The sequence below is a fragment of the Hemiscyllium ocellatum genome, chromosome 1 (genome assembly GCF_020745735.1).
Source record: "Hemiscyllium ocellatum isolate sHemOce1 chromosome 1, sHemOce1.pat.X.cur, whole genome shotgun sequence".
Classification (NCBI taxonomy): Eukaryota; Metazoa; Chordata; class Chondrichthyes; order Orectolobiformes; family Hemiscylliidae; genus Hemiscyllium; species Hemiscyllium ocellatum.
In genome coordinates this window covers 135,782,037-135,807,055 of record NC_083401.1, presented here as the reverse complement: position 1 = coordinate 135,807,055, position 25,019 = coordinate 135,782,037, and the positions used below count along the sequence as shown (strand labels likewise).

The following is a 25,019-nucleotide window of genomic DNA, read 5'->3' as shown; positions in this document are numbered from 1 at the left end:
GAAAACACACTCTGTCTGATGAATTATTTCTCATCGGACAACCTACTTATTACAGATAACAATCCAGTAAACCTGCTCTGAACTTCCTCCAATGCATTTCGTCTTTTACATATTGACAACCCAATAGTAACCTGCTATTGGCACTTTGATTTTTCCAGTATAAACGTAGAGTAACATCAGTCATGACTTTTGTCATCACTTTATCACAAGAACCCAATATTTCTTCTTGCGTGCTTCATCCTACCTTGCTCACTGTAAGGTCATTTTGTTATCTTTGTAATCGTGGTTGAACATTTCTCATGCATTCCTTATTCACCAATTGTTGAAGTAATTTTTATGTTTTGCTCATCTTTCCTGAACAGTTTCCACGTACCATTTGTTATCAACGCTAATGGGAATATTTAATAAAATATTTATACTTAGGAAATGAAACCACATGCAGTTTAACTTCATTAAAGACTGTTTTAATTCTACGTTCTGTAGGTTGTGATGAACGCTGTGTGAAATGTAGCAGCCCCGATGTGTGTAGCCAGTGCGAGTCACCTTACCTACTGTTAGAAACACAGTGTGTTCATGATTGTGGGAAAAGATATTACTCTGATCACAGTCAGCAAAAATGTATAGGTAAGATTTAATGTTTGTTGCCTAAAGAAATAAATACTTTTTCATGCATAAAGTCTGTTTGCTTGTAGTGATATATATGGAAACTTAATTAAGCTCTTGCTGTATCTCCATTTATAATTCTATTATTGTGCTTACAAGCTGTAGATATTACAATTGGCTCAGTTTGCCTCTGGAACTGTAATGCTGCATTCTGTTCTGTTACCCTGATGTACTAATGTAATGTGTGACTCGCATGAAAATAATACCTTTCACTATATCTCGGTCCGTAAAAATGATAAAACAAATCTAATAGCACCGGTAGTATGATCAGGTCTATGCTCCACATAGGAGGGTCAACATTTAATAAATTTTCACATAATGATCATAGAATCCCTACAGCATGGAAAAAGATTATTCAGCACATTGAGTCCACATTGACTCTCTGGAGAGTATCCCACTTAGACCAATGCCCCTCTAACCTATCCCTGTAAGCCTACATTTCCAATGGATCATCCACCTCGCCTGCACATCCCTCAATACTATGGGCAACTTAGCATGCCCAATCCATGGACAGTGGGCGGAAACAATAGCATCTTGAAAAAAAACCCCACAAACAGAGGGAGAATGACACTGTCACCCAAGGCTGGAATCAACCTGGGTCCCTGGCACTGTGGGACAGCAAAGCTATCCACCGAGCCATTATGCTGCCCTGTACACAAAGATGAAAGAGACCCTCCATTCTCAAGCACCAGATCTGACACTATTTCACACACGTCTTGTAGCTATGCTTAAGAATAAATTTACATTTTTTTTTCTACATATACCCCAAGTTTCCTTTTAGCTCATTAATTCTACCCACCCGCCCCAAAACCATCTCAAAGTTTCTTCCATCCAAGGTTTCTGTCTCCAGCCATATTCTCAGGCCTTTTTTCAGGATAGGGGGATGGATATACACCAACTAATGCTCCTTTGGAAGAGGAAGAAAGTAAATCAGCAGATTGGGATTCCATCCTCTGATGATAATCGGAATGTAAAAGAAATGGCATTACATTTCCATTCATGAACTTGAAGCTAGCTAAGAATGAACATCAACATCTCTGGATCCATCCTAAGAATTATTTAGTTCTGAAGGAGGAAGAGGACTGGGGCACATGTTTCACCTGAAGGCCACTCCTCTATTGGAGTCTCGCTATCATCAGACAAACGCTGCTCTTGTTGAGATCCACAATTTCTCTATCAGTGTAAACCAAAAAGACACATAGAGCCAGTCAAAACAAGAGGAATGGTGGCAGCATTCTTCTACCATCAAACATCACATCATATCGGGTTTTAATCTCATCTGAAAATTTGGACTAGCGAGGTGTTCAGAGTTGAAACTCTTGTATCTCCCTTTATTTTGTGTTGGAATTCCTTCTTCAAAAGATCATGACCATTCTGAAATTGACCTTGTCTCTCAAATTACTAGTGTGGTCTTCTACAAAATTTGAATGAAGATTTCTGTTCTTTCTCCCAAGTGTTTGCTTTTCATTTATAAGATAATCACTCCTTGATTGTGGATGAATGTTTTCTGATCTGAATATTTCAGTAAGAGACTTCCTTTCTCTTCCATCAAAGTATCATGTTGTTGAATCAGTTTGTAAGAACTGTGGCTATCCTTTGCATGATTGTGGAAATCTTCTCTGAACCTTTTTTTTTCAGTTAATAGACAATAGGTGCAGGAGTAGGCCATTCAGCCCTACGAGCCTGCACCGCCATTCAATATGATCATGGCTGATCATTCCTAATTAGTCCTCTTCCTGCCTTATCTCCATAACCCTTGATTCCACTATCTTTGAGAGCTCTGTCCAACTCTTTCTTAAATGAATCCAGAGACTGGGCCTCCACTGCCCTCTGGGGCAGAGCATTCCACACAGCCACCACCCTCTGGGTGAAGAAGTTTCTCCTCATCTCTGTCCTAAATGGTCTACCCCGTATTTTTAAGCTGTGTCCTCTGGTTCGGCACTCACCCATCAGCGGAAACATGTTTCCTGCTACCAGAGTGTCCAATCCTTTCATAATCTTATATGTCTCAATCAGATCCCCTCTCAGTCTTCTAAACTCAAGGGTATACAAGCCCAGTCGTTTCAGTCTTTCAGTGTAAGGTAATCCCGCCATTCCAGGAATTGACCTCGTGAACCTACGCTGCACTCCCTCAATAGCCAGAATGTCTTTCCTCAAATTTGGAGACCAGAACTGCACACAGTACTCCAGGTGTGGTCTCCCCAGGGCTGCAGAAGCACCTCTTTGCTTCTATATTCAATTCCTCTTGTTATGAAGGCCAGCATGCTATTAGCCTTCTTCACTACCTGCTGTACCTGCATGCTTGCCTTCATTGACTTGTGTACAAGAACACCCAGATCTCTCTGTACTGCCCCTTTACCTAAATTGATTCCATTGAGGTAGTAATCTGCCTTCCTGTTCTTGCCACCAAAGTGGATAACCATACATTTATCCACATTAAACTGCATCTGACATGCATCTGCCCACTCACCTAACTTGTCCAGGTCACCCTGTAATCTCCTAACATCCTCATCACATTTCACCCTGCCACCCAGCTTTGTATCATCATCAAATTTGCTAATGTTATTGCTAATACCATCTTCTATATCATTAACATATATTGTAAAAAGCTGCGGTCCCAGCACGGATTCCTGCGGTACCCCACTGGTCACTGCCTGCCATTCCGAAATGGAGCTGTTTATCACTACCGTTTGTTTCCTATCAGCCAACCAATTTTCAATCCAATCTAGTACTTTGCCCCCAATACCATGCGCCCTAATTTTACTCACTAACCTCCTGTGTGGGACTTTATCAAAAGCTTTCTGAAAGTCCATGTACCCCACTACATCTACGGATCTCCCTCATCCATCTTCAGAGTTACATCCTCAAAACGTTCAAGAAGATTAGTCAAGCATGATTTCCCCTTCATAAATCCATGCTGACTCTGTCCTATCCTGTTACTACTATCCAGATGTGCCGTAATCTCATCCTTTATAATAGACTCCAGCATATTTCCCACCACTGAGGTAAGACTAACTGGTCTATAATTTCCTGCTGTCTCTCTCCCACCTTTCTTAAAAAGTGGTATAACATTAGTCACCCTCCAATCCTCAGGAACCGACCCCGAATCTATCGAACTCTGGAAAATAATCGCCAACGCATCCACGATTTCCCGAGCCACCTCCTTCAGTACCCTGGGAAGTAGACCATCAGGTCCCGGAGACTGATCAACCTTCAGACCTAAAAGTCTCTACAACACCAAATCCTGGCAAATATAGATTCCCTTAAGTTCAAGTCCTTCAGCCACTGTTACCTCAGGGAGATTGCTTGTGTCTTCCCCAGTGAACACAGATCTGAAGTACCCATTTAATTCTTCTGCCATTTCTTTGTTCCCCGTAACATATTCCCCTGTTTCTGTCTTCAAGGGCCCAATTTTAGTCCTAACCATTTTTTTGCCTTGCACATATTTAAAAAAGCTTTTACTATCCTCCTTTATATTATTGGCCCAGTTTACCTTCGTACCTCATTTTTCCTCTGCGTATTTCCTTTTTAGTAATCCTCTGTTGCTCTTCAAAAGCTTCCCAGTCCTCAGTTTTCCCACTTATCTTTGCTATGTTATACTTTTTCTCTTTTAACTTTATACGTTTCTTAACTTCCCTTGTCAGCCACGGTCGCCCATGCCTTCTCCTGGGATCTTTCTTCCTTTTAGGAATAAACTGATCCTGCAACGTCTGCATTATACACAGAAATGTCCGCCATTGTTCCTCCATGGTCATCCCTGCTAAGGTATTGCACCATTGAACTTTGGCCAGCTCCTCCCTCGGAGCTCCATAGTTCCCTTTATTCAACAGAAGTACTGTCACTTCTAACTGTACCCTCTCCCTCTCAAATTGCAGATTGAAGCTTAATGTATTATGGTCACTACTTCCCAATGGCTCCTTCACTTCGAGATCTCTGACCAATTCTGGTTTGTTGCACAATACCAGATCCAGAATTGCCTTCTCCCTGGTCGGCTCCAGCACCAGCTGCTCTAAGAATCCATCTTTGGGCACTCCACAAAGTCTCTTTCTTGAGGTCCAATAATTTCTGATTTTCTATAATCACACTTGCCAATGGACTGGTAACAATTCCTTTACATTCTTGAAGTAGTATTATTCATTCACATTTGTTTCTTTGCTGTGGTTCTAGAGCTTTGCCATTTGGTTACTTCTGTTGGAGATGATGGGGCAGTTGTCTTTGTATTTTGTGATCTTTTCAAGTAGCTATTGCAAACATTGATTTCTATAAGAAATAATTACTTTCCACTCTCGAAGATTTGATGTCCCTGTGTTACCATTGGTAGTTAGACTTGTAATTTAGCAGTTTCTTTTAGATAGTTGGGCGTATTTGGCCCTTGAATAAAATTATGTTCAAGCTTAACTTGGTGCTGAACCTTCACTTTTGCTAAGATACACTTTAAATGTAGAGGTTCTGTGATTAGGGTTTCTGTACAATATGTTGTTGGATTCCGAGGCTTGCTGATGATTGTAGACTTCAGTAAACATTTACGCAAAATAATAATTAATAATTCGATTCATAATTGACTTGATCTAATTTGGACTTTTTTTTTCTATTCCCTGGATAGTTTTTCATTAACTGCTTGCAGTTGTTGAGCTACTGCTTGTTGAGCTATTTGAAGCTTTTTTCTGAATATTCATTTTTTAAATTATTGTTGTAAGTTTATGCTGTAGCTCAGAAACATCCTTCCTGCTCCACAATCCAAGCCTTTATCATTATCTTCTACCAGTAGATCATCAATAAGAGTTTTGTTCTCTGCTACTCTTTCCTAAAAGTTGAAATTCAGTTTTACAATTTCCTCTTACAGTTGGTCACCTTATTTCCATATACTAGTTTCTCCCTCTGTTCTGGCTCCTCCTCTGAGAGAAATGAATGCAGTGTGCTTAGAGTTAAATAGAAGACAGTCAAAGAAATCACCACATCAAACACAACAAAGGATCTGTCAGAATGGACCAGAGCTGACAATCCACTTAAACTTATTTTTTTTTAAACCATTAATCACTATACCTGCATACCAGAAGTTGAGTCAATGTAATCAGCAGATCTGAAATCCAGTGGTGTGTTTGTTACATCTGGGGACCAGAAGTCATCCATTGGGTCAGCAAATTTCCTCCCAGGAAAATAATCATCACATTCCTCCAATTCTTGAACAGAATGTTGGTTGTTTTTATTTTTTGTGTCACTGGTCCAGTTCCGAAATGGCCTCCCTCCTGGGATTTGTGACCCCCTGTATCACTGGTTGGGCAGTTTTCCTCCGTATAGGGTCCTTTAATGGCAGGGACCTACTCTGTGGCTTCCTGCACATTCTTCTGGCAGACTTTATGTGCATCCTTTCATTTCCCATCTCCATGTGTAGCAGTATTCTGCCTATATACATCTACCATATGGTTTTCAGCTGAAAGGCTCTGTGGCTTGCTGCTTTTCCCTCCTGTGGCCTTTTATATTTTTCCTTTTTTTTCATGCAAGCTCTGTTGACTGTCTCCAGAGTTTCCTCCCTTGGTGCAGCTTTTCTACATTTCCCTTGTCTAAGTAAATAGTCCTAGTACTTTGCTGTAATCTTAAGGCTTCCCTGGACAATTACCATGGGCCCAATTGAGTTTAGATATTTGCTGCCTGTTGATGCTCTTGTCTTCTCTTTCAAGTTGTCACTTCTTTCTGAGCCTGCTGTGGACCATTCCTGGAAAATTATTTTTTTCCTACTTCCTGCCTGTTGTGACATTTTTGTACCTTCCAGACCAGGAATCCCTGTAGGTGGTTCTTTGTTTCTGACTGCTTCAGGTCTCTCTACGTCCTTTCACTGCTCCCACTACCTAGTGAAAACATCAAGTCTGCACTCACAAGGGAAAACATTTAACAGGTTTTTCTGAACATAATGATATACAAGGGATGGTAATAGTGAGCCTGATTGAGACACTGCATGTTCCTGTCCATGCTGACTGACATCATCATGACATTTCTCCTTTTGTAGGCACTCAATCACAATTCTTAGAAAAAAAGGCGTAATAAACTATTTGCCTAGAATCTCCCAAATCTCTCAAACTGTGTCTTTTTATACTTCCTGTCTGGAATACAGAAATCCATGGGTTCATGACCTTTGAGTAAGACAAATCCTTATTTCTGTCCTAAATGGTCGAGCTCTTATTTTGTGTTTGTGATTCTTAGTTCCAAATTCCTCACTTTGGGAAAACATTGTTCCTGCACCTATCTTTTTAAGCACCTTAATCTGTTTGCATGAGTTCACCTCTCATGTTTCTAATTTTTAAAAAATATAGATCTCGTCTACTCCATGTCTCTTCATAGCAAAATCTTATCTTGCGAATCAGATAGTAGATCTTTGTTGCACTCCTCCAGCATGTATAACCTATTGTAGTTAACGAGACTAAAACTTTGCACAGTAATCCAACTGTGCCTTCACTAAGACCCTAAATAACTATATAATAAAACTTACTTTCCATTGTTCTTCAATCCTATTGTTATTTATGTTAACATATCATTTTACCTTTCTCGTTGATTACACAACCATCATATGACCTTCACGTAATTGTGTACAAGGGCAATCCAGTTTCTTCTGAATGTCGATGTTTCCTACTCTGTCATGATTTCAAAAATACTCAGCTTTTCTATTTTGTTTACCAAACTGGAACTTTTATAATTCCCCATATCGTCATGCACTTAGCCACTCACTCACTATTGTCTGCTTTTCTGTACCTTAACCCATATGTGTTTATTATTGCATTTGCCATCCCATGGCCTTTAATTTTGTATCATGACCTTGTTGCACCTTATCAAATGTTTTTTTGTGTCAGTCCTTTCATTTACTCCTCCAGTTCCAACCTCAATAGACTCTTAGGACAGTGAGGCACAAGCTTTTTATTCCTATTTAAGAAATAATTATCTCCATTGTATACGTCAGATGCTTCCAGGGAACATTAAATGTTTTAAAATAAGTAGAATCCTGCAGAGATATTGATTGTGTGGTAATTATTTTGTAGATGAAGGAGTTATCTTTCTCACACAAAGTCAACATAGATCAAGTTGACACTTCTGTTCATAACTAAATCCATGAGTGGAAGCTTGTTTGGTTCATTGAATATAGAGGAATTTGCTTGGTACAGCATAGTGCATTATTTTCCCTGTAGCGGGATATTCAACCATTTGATCTTCCCAAATAACTGATGAATAATTTAATAAGTTCCTTTAATGGTTACCTCAGATGCCCCCACTGATTCATACCTGTCACATTCAATTTACTTGGCTTTGCATGTTTTGAATCACTGTTGTTCATTTGTTGCTCCAGGTCTCCTCAGTTTCAACAGTTTCATGTCTCACATGTTTCTTTTTTTTTTCTCTCTCAACTTATAGCCTGTTCTCCTGGGTGTTTAGAATGTGACAGAACCTTGCAGTGCAAGTTATGTGATAGCAGCAACTTCCTGAAGAATGAACTCTGTGTTCCTGATTGTGGTCCAGGTTACTATGGTAATATGTCCAAGAGAATTTGTAAAGGTAAGAAACAAATAATAGCTGACTCTGCAATGGTGTGGGAAATCCGTGTGCTGCTGCATAAATCTATTTAAGTAAGGTGACCTCGTGATCTGCTAGGTCAATTTGAACAATTCACATAGGTGCCTTGTATTTTTGGGGCATGCATAGAACATTGTGGTAATGAGCAGGTAGGAGTAGAGTGCAGCAGCTTTTGAACGGCTGTTCCTCTAAAAATAGCAGAATTTATTGACTTTTGTAGCCTCAGATTTGTTTGGAACTTGATGCTAACCCCAACTCTGCAAATCATAGGACATAATGTAACATCCCTGTTGAGCAGGTGTTCAAGAGAAGGTTGACAGCTGAAGTTCTGAGCAAAGCGAAGGCCTGCATTTCAAAAATTCAGCCAAGTCCAGCTGTGAAATGAATTGGTGCCCGTAATGGGTACAGAAATATCAAGCTGTTCAAACAAAAACTTGAGTAGGAGTGAACCAGCAGGGAACCATTTGTAGTTGTATTTGTTAAATTGCAATTTTTCATATTTTTGAGAATGCATTGAGTACGTGCGCACTGCCAGCATTGGCATCAAAAATCATCTTCCTCCAAAGCAGGAATGTGATGTCTCTTATGCTTAGATTCCAGGCTGCTTACACACTGGATATGAAACAGCTTGCTCAAGAGGGATATTGAGGAAGTTGATCTTCTAATTCTCATCTAGTTTCCAAAGCATATTGGTTGTATTAATACTAAAAACGATGACAAGCTATGGCATGGTTAACTCGACTAGATAAACATTTGTTATTCATTTCATTGACTCCATGGAAGATTTGGAACAATTAGTACTGATTATGAATGCAGTAGACAAAATATAAGAGAAACGTGCAAGCTTTTGATCAGAATTCAGATAGTGATTAGATCTTTTCCCTCAGACATCCAGGTAGAGGTAAAGCTAGGTTTCAGATGACAATCAGTGTCAGCACTGTTGAATACAAGACTGCATTTTACAAACAAAGGTTTGTTTTGAAAAAAAACTGTGAACAAATGGGTCATAATTGAAGAGCAGCTGCAGCCATCAATTTTCTTTCCAAGTCACAAAATAAAAATGAGATGCTTTATGTCCGGATGTCATTTGTGTTAATTTGGTCTGTCGACTCCATTCTGAAATCTGTGTCTAAAGTTACTTAGAAAATGGCCCCAGAGTAGAAAGTGGAACAAAACAGACCTGTGTTATAGTACAATTTATATATCACCTTTCACAATTTTAGGCTGTCCTGAAGTACTTTGCATCTAATGAAGTATATTCACATTTGTAACATAGGAAACACAGAAGTCAACTGCTGCGTGGCAAGAACACTGTGATAAATTTAGACCAGATAGTCAGTTTTTAATGATGTTGGATGAGGCAGAAAAGGATACTGAGGAGGATTTTGCTGCCAATTCTTTAAAATAATACCATGGGAGTTTAACATTCATCTGGGAAAGAAGTTGGCCCTCAGTTTATCAGACTAGATTTTGTGTTCTAGTCTCTGGCGTGAAACCTATGCTGACACTGTCTGTCTCCTAGATAGTCCAAGTGGCAAGTGGGATGAAATGTTCCAGTGCAAGGTGAAATTTAAGCAGTTTAAGTATTGTAGCATGTATAAATATGTGGGAATTTGCCACCTCAGAGATAATTTTGGCATGAGATGAAACTGCTAAAACTCGCATTGCAAACCCTTCTGATATATGAATGCCTTAGATTCATTATTGTTGTGTCACATATGCGGGTTACTTCAAAATATTTAACTTTTCTTTCAGTAGTGTAAATATAAATTGCATTTTAAATTTTGGAAGAAGTATACCTTAATGGCCTTTCACCCTGAGACATGGCTTCCAATGCAATTCAAACTGATGGGATTAAAAGTCGTCTTTTATTTAATGGGACCCTGATATTATAAAGAAAAATAAACTTAAGAAATAAAAGTTGAGTAGGCCATTCAGCCCTCCAGCTGACTCCTCCATTGAGTGAGATCCCGGCTGATCTACATCTATACTATTTTCTTAAACAATTCCCATATCCATATAGTATGTGGAAAATTATCACTTTTCAATCTTGAACATACTTGACATCTGAGCCTCCACAACAGAGAATTCCAAAGATACTTTATTGTCTGCAGAAATTCCTCCTAATCTGAATCTTAAATGGCCTCCTTTTTATTCTGAGACTGTGTCCTCTTGCCCCCTTCCCACCAAATAAATAGCTTGTGGGGGTCACATTCTTTCTCCATTCAGCCTATTGATTCCTGCAATAATTTTTAGAAAAAATTTGGAATCAATCTCCTCTCATTCTTTTAAAGTGTAGTGAATATAGGCCCAGTCTGTTTAATCTTTGTCTTCGGACAATCCCTCCATCCCAGGAACTGGTTTCATAAACCTTTGTTGCACTCTCTCCTTGAGTGATATATCTTTGTTTGGATAAGGCAAGTTAGAGTTCTCTGACTTGTGTTTCAGCTTCTACTAAACTTCAACATTAAACTTCTGCCATGAGGTGCTGATTGATAACATTATTTGGGTTGACCTGAAGTTGGCTGCAGGAAGTAGAAAATAAATGCCATATTGATGCAGTGGTTCTAAAACTGGAGCAGCAGCTGGAGGCAGAGTTGTGAGTCAAGTGTTGGGAGCACAATGCAGTTGCCACATATGCAATATAGAGTGGGTTAGCTTTCTGCCCAAAGTGTGGAGTGGAGATGGAATAATGTTCAGTACAGCGCAAAATCAGAAGGTGGTCCCACGTATATTACAGCTGCTGGTGGGCACCTCTTCAATTAAACGTTATTGGAGAGAGGGAATATATTATCGATTTAAGGGCTACATTTTATGCAGTCAGAAATAATAATTAAATACCTGCTTCCTTAACACCATTAATGAAATATTCTTTGCATGTTTTATTTTACTCTTATGAGTGTTATATAAATCATATTTTAGGTGGTAGAAGGGTTTTGAAATTACTGAACCTTTTCATAAGGGTTACTACAAACAAAAATATCTGACAGAAGCTGTAATAGTGCTGTTGACCTGGTTACAAGGCACTTAGTTAAAGTTGAATGTGGAAATTTTACTTTGCAACTGTTTCCATTGGGCCCTCTCCCAATTAAATGGGCTGCCCCAGGGATTGCCATGACCCCTCTTACTGGTGATCTCTGGGCTTAGTGATCTCAGTTTTGAAAGAGCAGGCAATAGACCCAGATGCTTGGTTTTACTGCTGTTTCAACTTTCGCACATAGCAATGGTGATTAGGTGGCTGACTGCCTTCATTGCTGAAGCTAAGGGAAAACAATTCTAGGTCACAGCAAGATGGAGATGGGAGACTTCTCCAGCCAATACCCCTTGAGTTTTATCCTTTGTGAAAGCCAATTTTTGGGCAGTATAACAAAGGAATATTTCTTACTATTACTGAGTGAACCAAACTTATTTTTTATCTTTGCAGTTAATATTTATGCACCAGTCCTTCATGCAAACAGATCTGTAAACGTGGGCATAGGTGGCAGTCAGGTACTGGACCCTACCTATATGGACATTTATGATGCAGACACACCCACTGAAGATCTCATTCTCCACATTGTTAATCCCCCTGACAATGGGAGACTGATTAAAATGGCAAAAGGGAAGCAAATCCACCTTCAGAAAGGAGATATGTTCACCATGCAAGAATTGAGGAAGCACAACATCCTCTTTATTCATGACAAGAAAAAATCAAGGTAAATATGTTCACTACAGCACACCTCTTCACTGTACCCTGCTTATTCCCTCTGTCTTTGGCATTATTAAAATCAGCATGCACTGTTGAAAAATACATTTGCTTTTGGTTGTGACCTGCCTTTGTGTTATGTGATGTTTGAAGAGCTTTTTAGACTTCTTTAAATCAATTTTGAAAGCCATGATTTGTGACTATATTCAGTGTGCTTTAATTTTTTTACACTGCATCTAATTTTACTATAATGGAAATGAAATAGATCAAAATAGTTTCAAGAAAATCATTTGAGAAACAATCAATTTTATGGTTTTCTTATCATACAACATTAATAATATACATGGGATGCAAAATCACTACATGGCATGTAATTGTGAATGAGGTCAATAAGTCAACATTAGTCAAACCAAGAGTTTGTGAGCTCTTCCCTAGTAATAAAGTGTACGCAAATGTAATAAAGGAAAAATGCCAGACAATAGTATTGACTGCTACCTGTAGATGAATGCCATCTTTGCACACTCAGCATTCTAATTGTAACAACATTTCAGGATTAAGCACCTAATGAGAGGTTCATATATCATTCACTGTCTTTGTATAGACATCTCCTGCTTTCACAGGAAAGGTTGAGCGTTTTGTGAAATTTACTATCTGACTGCATAAATAAATAGCTGAATACCACCAAACGTGCTCACCTGACCTGCAAACGTTCACTGAAAACATGTCAAAATGTTCACAGTGAATCAATTACAGCTAACGTAACATAGGCGAAAGTGAGGACTACAGATGCATAAGATTAGAATTGAGAATATGGTGCTGGAAAAACACAGCAGGTCAGGCAGCATCCAAAGAGCTGGAAAATTGACATTTCGGGCAAAAGCCCTTCATCAGGCTTTTGTCCAAAACACCAATTTTCCTGCTCTTTGGATGCTGCCTGACCTGCTGGGCTTTTCCAGCACCACACTTTTAACATGGGGCAGAGTAACTGGTGCATCACTCAACACTAATATTCAAACCAAATGTAGTTGGAATAGTTGCTGAAGCAAAATAATGAGATGCTAATTGTACAGTTATTAATCTCAATATTACATGCACACTTTGTGGTGTAATGCAAGTACATTGTCTCAAACTGGTTGATCAAAAGCTGGAATTGTCCAAAAACTAGCCATGTTCTCTGAGGCACTGCTCCTGGAGCAATGTAAGCATGGCAAGTTAGAGGCCACCTTCACTCACTGGCATCATTGTCTGGGCCAGCATTTACTGACCCCCAAGTTGCTCTTGAGAAGCTATTTGTGAACTGTCTGCTCGAACTGCTGCATTCTATTTGGTTTAGGTAGACCCACAATGCCATTAAAGGATTAAAAGGAATGGTGATATATTTCCAAGTTGGGATGGTGAGTGGCTTGGAGAAGAACTTAGGTGGTATTGTTCCAATGTATCTGCTGCTCTCATTCTTCTAGATTGTAGTGGTCCTGACTTTGAAAGGTCCTGTCGAAGGAGCCTTGATGAACTTACATAGTGCATTTTTAAATTATATATACACTGCTGCCATTGGGTGTCTGTGGTGAATGGAGTGGGTATTTGTGATTGAGGTGCCAATCAAACAGACTACTTTGTCTTGGATGGTGTCAAGCTTCTTGCGCATTGTTGGAACTGTGCTCATCCAGGCAACTGGGGAGTATTCTTCTATTGCTCTATTACTGTATTCGTACCTTGTACAAGGGGAGCAGGCTTCGGTGAGTCAGGAGGTGAGTTACTCATTGCAGGATTCCTAGCCTCTGACCTGCTCTTGTGGTCAGAGTACTCATATGACTCATCCAGTTCGGAGTCTCATAGAAAGTAACTTCCAGGATGTTGATAATGGGAGACTTCAGTGATGGTAATGCCATTGAATGTCAAGGGGCAATGGTTAGATTCTCTTGTTGGAGCTGGTCATTGTCTGGTACCTGTGCGATATAACTTGTCGCTTGTCATGCCAAACTTGAATATTGTCCAGGCTTTGCTATATTTGACCATGTCTGCTTTGGTATCTGAGGAGTTGAGTAGTGCTGAACATTGTGCAATCGTCAGCCAACATTCCCACTTCTGTCTGTATGATGGAGGCAATGTCATTGATGAAGCAAATGTAGATGACTGGGCCTAATATACTACCTTGAAGAACTCAAATTCTTGTACTCATTGTTAAAATCTGGCCCCACTCTATTCTTTGAATACAATGTTGCCATTTTCACTGGAAGGAAAATCTCAAGTGTATTACTTCAGGCAGTTTTCAGGGAGAAGCTCAGAAATCCATTCACTCTTTCTGTCTCCATTATTGCAGTCGCAGTGAGTGCTCTTCTCCTACAAGAATTATTTCAATTTACAGTTTATATATTTTAAAACATTTGCCCAATCAAACTTTTAAATCTTCAGTATTTCTGTGTCTATTGATTTTGAGGCATGCAATTTCACTCGAGTATGATCTCCAACCCATTTGTTTTTATGACATTAATGATCAGTGCAGAATGTGCTATAGGGACAGTCTGTGTAAAGGAGGTGATTTCAGAATTCAAGAAAATTGAAAATCTGGTACACTCTTTATCTTAAGGGAGCAGAATTTGGGACACTAAGACATTTGTGAATTTTCAAAGAGCAATTGGACTATAAATTATAATTAAACAAATTGTAACAAAATTATAACCAAATAATTGTGCACTATGATTTTAAAATCTCGAGAGTTTTCATCATTTTCTATTAAAACTTGAACAGAAAACTAGGAAATAGCACAAAAGCAGGAGATGCCTGGATTATGTCAATCTACCATGTTTCTCACTGTTGAGAGGTGAATGTCACCGGCATTATAATCGGGGCATTAGTGCAGGTTTTTGAGTGCTCATTTAGGAAGATTAGTTCAGTACAATCCCTAATGACTCAGAATTTGCTCTATTAATAATGGTGTAATTGTCAGCATTTCATCCATTGCAAATGACAGCAACTTTTGGAATCTGCACGAAGCCAATCAGAATCCAGAAGTTGCTGTTAATAATTCCATATTTCTTGAGAGGGTATCCTCCTCTCCCAGCCCCCTCCCCACTCCCCATGACCCGTCCCAGACTGGAGGCATGGAAATAAATTATTGAGAACATCCCTTTCATATCAACATCTCAAAAAAACAGATAATCAATGGTTACATCACAGACACTACACAAGCGAGGATTGTATTTCCTGGTAGTCAGATGGGTGATTTGACTCATATTTTCGAGATTAGGGTGACAGAGATGATTGGGAGGAACTATTTCTGCTGGTTTGAATATTTAAGACTATAGACATAAGCTATCAATTATAGTCAGATCTTTGAGGAGTGAAATTAGAAAATACTTAAACAGGTGAACAGTTGGAAATTTGGAATTTGCTTCCACAAATGGGAATTGATAAATAAATTGTCCCTTTTACGTCTGAGGTTAATGGGATTTTATTAACCAAAGGAATAAAGATATATTGATTAATAATGGGTCTGTGAAGTTTCATTCCTGATCAACAGTGACCTCATTGAAGGGCAAAACAGATTGAAAGGACCACTTGGCACCTTTGTTCTTGTTTTACTTTCTTGCATTCATCACCACTGCTGCACACCAAGGCACCCTTTTCACTTGGCACCAAATGTAAACCGCCTTTGACCAAGGGGAAATCAAGACCCAAAGAGCTTTGTGGGCACTTGTCTTTGAGGTCAGCAGAAGGCATCATTGCTTTTTAATGTGAATTGCATTTTTGCATTGGTGCTGTTTGTGTTGTGGGACTTTATTACATCTATGGGAATCTGCAGTTCAAACTTGTCTTTGGTATTGTTGATCATGATGTGGAGATGCTGGTGTTGGACTGGGATGGACAAAGTTAAAAATCAAACAATACCAGGTTATAATCCAACAGGTTTATTTGCAAGTATAAGCTTTCGGTGTACTGCTCCTTCGTCAAGTAGTGAGTTAACCTGATAAAGGAACAGCGCTCCAAAAGCTTGTACTTCCAAATAAACCTGTTGGACTATGATCTGGTGTTGTGTGATTTTTTTAACTTTGATACTGTTGAGGATGAAGCTCAACTCTGGTTTGACAACTGCCTGTCCCACTTTGCTAATGACTCCAGTCAAATGCAGACGGTGACTTGACGGAGGCAGGAGAAGATTTAGAGGAAATGCAGCTGCATGCAGCTGAAATGCTGCCACTTATTCTAATGTTGCAAGAAAGCTGATGATCAGACAGGGCGTTCAAGTAGTTGAAAGGTTGGTACAGCTGATGGTTTGGTCTGAAGGCTCAAGACCAACAATTGTTTAGATAAACTGGGCAGGTTAGAATCCAAAGCAGGTCAGTGGTCTTGTCAGCTCAATGGATCTGGTTATTGGGCAAAGGAGAATCATAGGAACAGTCGGAATCTAATCTCAACAATTCAATTCTGAGATGCAGCATTCAGAATCTAGTGGGACATATTGTCAAGAGAAGTGATTGAGCAACAGAGAGATTAGTAGTCATTGAGGCAGTGTGGAGCAAGTACTGAAGGAAATCAGAAAGTATACGCTCAAAGGAAATGACCTTAAATTTCTCATAAGGATAAAGTTTTTAAAAGCCTTTGGGCTCCTGTTAATTACTGGTATCTGAGTGAGTTTCTGAGAAATTCATGGGATCTGGCTTCATTGTGTCTGCCCCAGTAGAGAATGCGTAAATTCATTTATACACTACTTGTGCAAATTTTTTGTGGTTTAATCTATAAATAATTTATGATGTTATTTCCAGGTTCTGACTTGCTCTTCTCTTCAGCTTGATATCAAGCCACCAAGGGCAGTGTTCACTTGGGCTGTTTGAATATTAATTTCAGGAATTGTCAAACTGTCAATCCAATTTTAACATTTTGCTGTTGAGAACCTTATGCATATCAGTGAAATACGAAATGGGTATAAATAAATGTTTAAATCCTAAATTCATTTACAAATAAAGAGAAGACAATGGCTAGACAATGGCTAAGTAAATTAATCAGAATGAAAAGCATTTTACAAAGTATTACCAGAATACATAGACTCAAGTTCATTGTATTGGCGAATACACCAAAGGTGGTTCCAGATAGATTGAGAATGCAGCGACCATTTATCAATAATTAATATTAGTGGTTCTTTGCATTGCTGTTTTTTTTTCTTTGACTATTTCATACTTTGTTAGAAATTCCCAGTTCTTTTTAATTACAAAGCTGCTGTATAATGAGAGCCATTAATAGGTCAGATGGTGCAATGGTCATGGGCTGGAGGTCAGGGTCATGTTCCACCTGCCCTGGGGCTGTGTCATAATATGCGTAAACAGGTTGATTCATTTATTTTTATTTTAAATCTGTACTGCTTTAAACAAAACAAAGGGGGATTGGGTTCAGTTGTATGAACATTTATGGAAAAAGTTAAAGAGGTGTTTAAAGTTAAAGAGCTCGTCAGAGGTTTAAGTTCCCAGAACAAATAATAGGACAGAGAGTGTGGAAAAGGAAGAGAATCTAACTTCAGGCACCACTAAGGGGCTACTATGAGAAGGGTGGGCAGTCAACACAGGACTGAGAGTGTTCTGCTTAAGTGCACACAGTACATGAAACAAGTAAATGAGCTTGCAGCGCAGATTGAAATTAGCAAGTACGATGTTGTGGGTATCACAGAGACGTGGTTGCAAGGGGGATCAGGACTAGGAACTAAATATCCAAGTCCTATATACATGTCCTATTGAAAGGGCAGGAGATGGGCAAAGGGGGCAGTGTTGTCTCATTAGCAAGAAGTGAAATGAAATCAATAACAAGAGTGATACTGAAGTGAAAGGCACAGATTTGCATGGATAGATTTGAAGAATCACAAAGAGAAAAGGCACTTGTAGGAGTAGGTACAGACCTCCTAGCAGTAGTCAGGATCTGAGGAGGAAAATAAATCAGGAAATTTTTTTAAAAAAAAAGTATGTAGGACAGGCGTGATTACAATAATCATGGGGGACTTCAATGTGCAGGTGGACTGGAAAAATCAGCTTGGTAGTGGGTCTCAAGGAAAGGAAATATGAATGTCTAACCAGGGTTTTTTTTGGGAGCAGCTTGTAGAGCGCACTAGGGAACAGGCAATTCTGCTTTTGGTGATGTGTAATGAGGCAGACTTTATTAGTGAGCTGAAGATGAAAGAACCCCAAGAGGTTCCATAATATGACAGAGTTCACCCTGCTGTTTGAGAGGGAGAAGATTGAAACAGACGTAGTGGTTTTACATGGGAAAAGTGAGGACTGCAGATGCTGGAGATCAGAGTCGAAGAGTGTGGTGCTGGAAAAGCGCAGCCAGTCAGGCAACATATGAGGAGCAGGAGAATTGATGTTTCAAGCATAAGCCCTTCATCAGGTGGTTTTACAATTGAGTAAAGGTAACTGCAAAGACACGAGGGAGGAGCTGGCCAGATGTGATTGGAAGGAGAGTCTAGCAAGAAGACAAGTGGAGCAGCAATGGCAGGAGTTTCTGGGGGTAATTCTGGAGACAAAACAAAAATCCATCCCAAGGAAGAAGAAACATACTAAAGGGAAGACGAGGCAACCATAGCTAACAAGGGAAGTCAGGGAAACAAATGCAAAAGCATAGAATATGGTGAAAATTGTTGGAAAGTCAGAGGATTGGAAAATGGTTAAAGCAGTAAGGAAGGGATAGATTAAATATGAGTAAGCTAGCTTGAAATATAAAAAAAAATGCAAGAGTTTTTAAATTTAGATATCTAAAAGTTTAAGAGAAAAACAAAAGTGGACATTACATTCCTGGAAGATTAGCCTGGAGAAATAGTAATGGGGAACAAAGAAATAGAGGAACCAAATAGATACTTTGCATCAGTTTTCACGGTGGAAGACACCAGCAGCATATGAGAACTTTCAGTGTTGGGGAGCAACGCTAAGTACAGTGATCATCTCTAAGGAGAAGATACTGGAGAAGCTGAACAATCTGAAGGCAGATAAATCACCCAGACCAGATGGAATACTCCCCAAAGTTCTGAAGGTAGTATCTGAGGAGATTGTAGAGGTGGTGATCTTTCATGAATCAGTGGAGTCAGGGAGAGTCCCAGCGGATTGGAAAGTAGCTAATGTAACACCCTTGTTCAGTTTAAGAAGGGAGGGAGGCAAAAGATAGCAAAGTATAGGCTTGTTAGCCTGACCTCAGTCACTGGTAAACTTTTAGAATCGGTTATTAAGGATGGGATTGAGGAGTGTGTGGAAGTTCATGGTGAAATAGGGCTGAGTCAGCATGGCTTTGTCAAGGATAGATCATATTTTAGAAATCTGTTAGAATTCTTTTGAGGAGATAATGAGCAAATTACACAAAGGTTAGCCTGTGGATGTGATCTATTTAGATTTCCAGAAAGCCTTTGACAAGGTGCTGCACGGGACGCTGCTCAATAAGATGAAGGCAGACGGCAGAGAGTGAGGATAAAGGGGTCTTTTTCAGGATGGCAACTGATGACTAATTGAGTTCAGCAGGAGTGATTATTAGGAAATGCATTGTGTTCAGTTTAGGTTACTCTGTTATAAGAAGGATATTATTAAATAGGAAAGAGTGCAGAGGAAATTTACAAGGATGTTGCCTGGGCTGAATGGTCTGAGTTATAGGGGGAGGTTGGACAAGGTAGGACTTCCTTCTTTAGAGCATAGGAGATTGATGGGGGACCTTATAGAGGTGTATAAAAGCCAAAGTACAAAGGGATCTGGGAGTGCTAGTCGAGGATTCTCTAAAGGTAAACATGCAGGTTGAGTCCGTGATTAAGAAAGTGAATGCAATGTTGTCTCTTATCTCAAGAGGGTTGGAATATAAAAACAGAGATGTGCTATTGAGACTTTATAAAGCTCTGGTTAGGTCCCATTTGGAGTACTGTGTCCAATTTTGGTCCCCACACCTCAGGAAGGACATACTGGCACTGGAACGTGTCCAGCGGAGATTCACACGGATGATCCCTGGAATGGCAGGTCTAACATATGAGGAACGGCTGAGGATCCTGGGATTGTATTCGTTGGAGTTTAGAAGATTGAGGGGAGACTTAATAGAGACGTACAAGATAATACATGGCTTGGAAAGGATGGACGCTAGGAAATTGTTTCCGTTAGGCGAGGAGACTACGACCCGTGGACACAGCCTTAGAATTAGAGGGGGTCAATTCAGAACAGAAATGCGGAGACATTTCTTCAGCCACAGAGTGGTGGGCCTGTGGAATTTATTGCCACAGAGTGCAGTGGAGGCCGGGACACTAAATGTCTTCAAGGCCGAGATTGATAGATTCTTGTTGTCTCAAGGAATTAAGGGCTGTGGCGAGAATGCTGGTAAGTGGAGTTGAATTGCCCATCAGCCATGATTGAATGGCGGAGTGGACTCGATGGGCCGAATGGCCTTACTTCCACTCCTATGTCTTATGGTCTTATAAATTGAGGGCATTTTTGATCAGTTTCTGGATCACATAGGTGGAAGAACAGGTAGTTTTGAGGAAGTGGGGAGGCTGCAGAAGATCTTGGACAGGCTTGGAGAGTGGGCAAAGAAGTGGCAGACAGAATACAAAACGGGAATGTGTGATGTGCACTTTGGTAGGATGAATAGAGACGTAGACTATTTTCTTTGGGAATCTGAAACACAAAGGGACTTGGGATCCTAGTCCAGGATTCTCTTAAGGTTAACCTGCAGGTTCAGCTGGCATTTAGGAAAGCAAATGCAATATTTGCATTCATTTCAAGAAGGTGAGAGTAAAAGAACATAAATATACTACTGAAGCTTATCAGGTTCTGGTCAGAGCGCATTTGGAATATTGATGTTAGTTTTGGGCCCTGTCTCAGGAAGGATGCATTGGCATTGGAGAGTGTCCAGAGGAAGTTTGCAATAATGATTCCAGGAGTGAAGAGTAGTTGAGAATTCTGGGTCTGCACTTGATGGAGTTTAGAAGGATGAAGGGGGGGACCTGATTGATACTTACAGAATACTGAGAGGCCTGGATAGAGTGGATGTGAACAAGACCAGTAGTAGAGACTTGGTCTCATGGGCATAGACTCAAGTTGAAGGGGCGACCTTTTCGAACTGAGATGAGGAATTTTTTTCAGACAGAGTATGTTTAATCTGTGTAGCTCATTGTCATAGAAGGCTTTGGAGGCCAAGTCACTAAGTGTATTTAAGACCGAGATAGATTCTTGATTGGTAGGGGGATCAGGGGTGATGGAGAGAAGATAGGAGAATGGGATTGGGAAAAATATCAGCTATGATCGAATGGCAGTCCTAACTTGATGAGTTGAATGGCCTAATAATGCTCCTTTTATCTCTATCTTAAAAAGCTCACCATGTGTTTTCTTTCAAAGCAGCAACTTAAATCTCTAAAGTCAAATCCTCTGATGATCTTAGTAAGCTTGTATGAGTCACTTAAGTATCCTTTGTAAAAGTTCATAGCATTAAATTGAGCATTTCTTTTAATTTAATGTAACTTTTTTTTCTGTTTTTGTCAGGAAGGGTCAGTTTACCTTGAAAGCGAGTGACCACCAACTATACTCCTTTCCAGAAACAATTTCTATTCAAGCTCTTTCATTGAAGGTATCAAATTAAATATTTTCAGCTTCTCCTTTTAAAGCTTTGAGCATATTCAACCTCTATCTGAAAGAAATTGAGGTTTCTTGCTATGAACTAAATTGGAGGACAACAGTGTCCAAATGTTAACTTGAACTGATCATTTTTCACTGTTGGCCCAGGCATTGTTGAAGCAGTCTTTCACCAATTATAATCTGTGGCAATCACCTCCCAGAACTGAATTCTAGCCTTAGAAGAAGTTAATTGTCATTTTATAATCTTAATGAAGCAGAAATGATTTTCATGAGAACAAGGGCTTCATATTGTGATTGCTTTCTGTCTGGAAATAAAGGATTCCAGTCAAGGTTTGGTATTTGCCCAGTATTTATCTGAACGAGTAAAATACAAGTAGTAAAAAAGATTTACACTATTATACATCAATTATTGTTAACTCCCTAAACTGGTAATATTTTCAATAGAAATTTCTTGCATACAGTTTGTTTCCTTGACAATTAAAGCATTTTCACAGTAGTAGAAATAACTTGTTGTGGGATTCGTTTTGGGTGCTTGCTTTCCTGATGGTTCACCTGTGAGATAGAAAGACATGGAGGTGTTATAATTGCATGGATAAATATAAAGATAATTTTTTTGATGAAAACAATGGGAAAACAAACTGATAGGGACCTTTTTTTTTAGCTGCTCCCCAAATTAATTGAAATTAAAACTTCACATTTTAATTGCAGAGTCTTTTATTTAAAAAGATGTTCGATTGAAATGCAGAATTGCAAGTATTTGATTTCCATTAACACTGCTGACATGCCTTTGCCTTGTCTTTCCAATTTCCATATTTTCCCAAATTTGCTCCCTTCTCCCCACAATTTGTTTTGAAAGCCTATCTAATCGTTAATTATGTGGCTCACTGGAAGATTGCCATCAGCCCATCTCAAGTGTTGAACCATTCTGGGAATCGTTTCAGGGAATCTCAAACTAGGGGACATAGTTACAGATAAATGGATACTTATTTATAACTGAGAAGTGAAAGAAGGTTCTTCTCCTGGAATGTCTGGAATTCTGTCGTCCAGAAGAGTTTTGGTGGCAAGATCACAAAGTATTTAAAGAGGACCTGCATCGATTTTTGAAATATAAAGGAATTCAGGGTTTTGAAGAGTTGGTACAAAAGAGAAATTGACGTCTGGGCCAAATCAGCTGTGATCTTATTTACTAGCAGACAGGCTTGAAGGGCTGAATGGCCTCATCCTGCTCTTATTTCTTATGCATTTATAACGCCAGCAAGATTCAGAGGAGTGTGGTTGGACTGGTAGAATTTAAATAAAAAAGTGGCCACTGTGGCTCTGCCCTACCCTTAGCATAAATTGAATCTTCTGTCAATCCTTTCAAGTAGATTATTGCTGAATAATTAACCAGCTCAAAAATTATCTTCCAGACTGACACAAGATCTCTTCTGATCTCTACATGTCTCGCATAGATATACCTACCACCATAATGTGTTAAACTGACATCCTTAAGCATTTTTGTGGAGGGCAAAATTACTGGTGCTCAACATAATTAATTATTAATATGAACATTAATTAATCAGGAGACATAAATTTTGTGCTAAATAGAAAACCTCCCTTGCATGGACCTGAATCTTCGTTATGAGGAGCAACAAATGATTCAAGCTGCCAATTCAACTTAGGATCATAAAGGAGCCCCATTGCTCAAGAAGCTTAAATTTTAATTGCTTATTTTGGCTTGTCAGGTCAAATTTAATGTCTTCTACTTTGACCTGAATATGAGTTCTGCTGCATGCAATGGGCCAGGCGAGTCTGCCATTTAAATATGCAAGCTACTTGTTTGCTGTTTTTGAATGATTGTGGTATTTGAAGACGTAGTCCCTAAGTGCACTCATTCATGGGAGGTTATTGTGCTTTTCATAGCTTTGTATCCAGGTCCTCAGAGCTTGACTACTAACGTTGACTGCTGCAATGATTTGGTCCTACCACCACCTTGGATTTTGTTTGTCTGTTGTCTCTTTGTCCCCCTTTTTATAGAACACATTTTCCATGCAGCTCTTTAACTGAAGTCTTTAGTACAGCATTGAAAATTTCTTGTGTTATTTCATATTGTCCCATTACTGTTTTATTGCTTGTTAAGTGAATTCCACAACTACTCTAACACCTGTTCAGCCATGCTGTATCTCCCCTTCAAGAGATGAAAGTTGACTTTAAATTGTGCACTTGAGCATTGTGTGCTGCAAATGTCCTGTTAGTTTGGGCTCACACATAGCAGCCATTCAGGAGCATGGTTAACAATGGCTGCACACTGGAAGTTATGTTGGCTGGAAGCTAGCACAAAGGTGATTGCTGCCTGCATGAGAAGGATTAGAAATGATTTAAACTGATTCAGTATTGCAGCACCAACACCAGTTGGATTCATTACGTGAAAATAATGTAATATTTTTTCCTTGTTCATCTAATGAAGTAATTCAGTGAAATGTTTTACAATGTTTTAAAAATGTTTTCTTTATCCCAATAACTTTCTGCTCACGTAGTAATAAAACCATTTATTGAGAATTCAAATTTACTTTCAAAATCTATCCAGTACTTCTGTTCAAAACAAGTCATTGAACAGATAGAAAAATGATTTTTAATTGATGTCTGTCTCTTTCCAGGGGCCCTATGTGCTTAATAATAAAGTCTTACTGCTCGGTAGAGGTGAATTAGGAACCATCTCTAATCTGATCTTGGATATTCAAGATGATGACAATCCCTCGGAAGTGGTACTAACAGTCTTGGATCCTCCAGAACATGGCCGCCTCCTTTTGCACCCAGCAGATGTAAGCGTACAGCAGTTCCGATTGAAAGATCTCAAAAGTGGACAGCTGCGTTATGTTCATGATGGAACCAACAGCTTGCATGATCAAGTGCTTTTACAGATCAACGATGGTCACAATATCCTGAATATTCTGTTCCAGATCAAAATTACTGAGCAGGTACTGATCCCAATTACTCTTTCACAAATTATATTTCTAATGTGTAAAAGCCATGATCCAGTGGGGTCTTGAGTTATGTTAGCTGGGATGTAGCCAGAATATGTTCACAATATTTTGTCCTCTGAGCCTTAAATAAGGCACCCCTTCCACTTCCAGCTGCAGCTGCGTTCAGCTTAACAAAAATCTATCTACCTCTGTCTTAAAATATTCAAGGACTCTGCTTCCTTCACTTATTGTTCTGTATACGATTGTCAAGTTAGACTAAGTTACGGTCTTTTTAATTATTTTAATTATTCTGTTGGTCTACAGTTATGAAGAACTGAAATCAATTCTTGGATCACAGTACTAATTTGACTCAACTGATATTCCAATTCCATGAAAATTAGTGGACTGCTTCCCCCAATGCTAAAAGCAATGCATTAATAATTTTTTTTGTACAGTTCTGTATAAAATCCCCCCTCTTTTACACGAGTCATCTGATCCTACAAATTGCCACTTGATCGTCCTAGCTGTGCATTTACTTATCTTCCTTTGTCCTGACCCTAGCACATTTTCCAGGTTCAGACTAATTCTAAAAGC

At 39.3% G+C, this 25,019-nt stretch overlaps 1 protein-coding gene across 2 annotated transcripts in view; it reads left to right on the top strand.

Moving 5' to 3' along the window:
* The window catches only part of fras1 (Fraser extracellular matrix complex subunit 1), a 439,192-nt gene that overhangs the window by 251,948 nt on the left and 162,225 nt on the right, over positions 1-25,019 (top strand). For both annotated transcript variants that reach the window (XM_060826343.1, XM_060826334.1), the window contains exons 25-29: positions 484-624; positions 8,062-8,202; positions 11,645-11,915; positions 21,391-21,475; positions 24,120-24,440. In XM_060826343.1, coding sequence (XP_060682326.1) covers positions 484-624; positions 8,062-8,202; positions 11,645-11,915; positions 21,391-21,475; positions 24,120-24,440 — 959 coding nt within the window. The remainder of the gene's footprint in view (positions 1-483; positions 625-8,061; positions 8,203-11,644; positions 11,916-21,390; positions 21,476-24,119; positions 24,441-25,019) is intronic.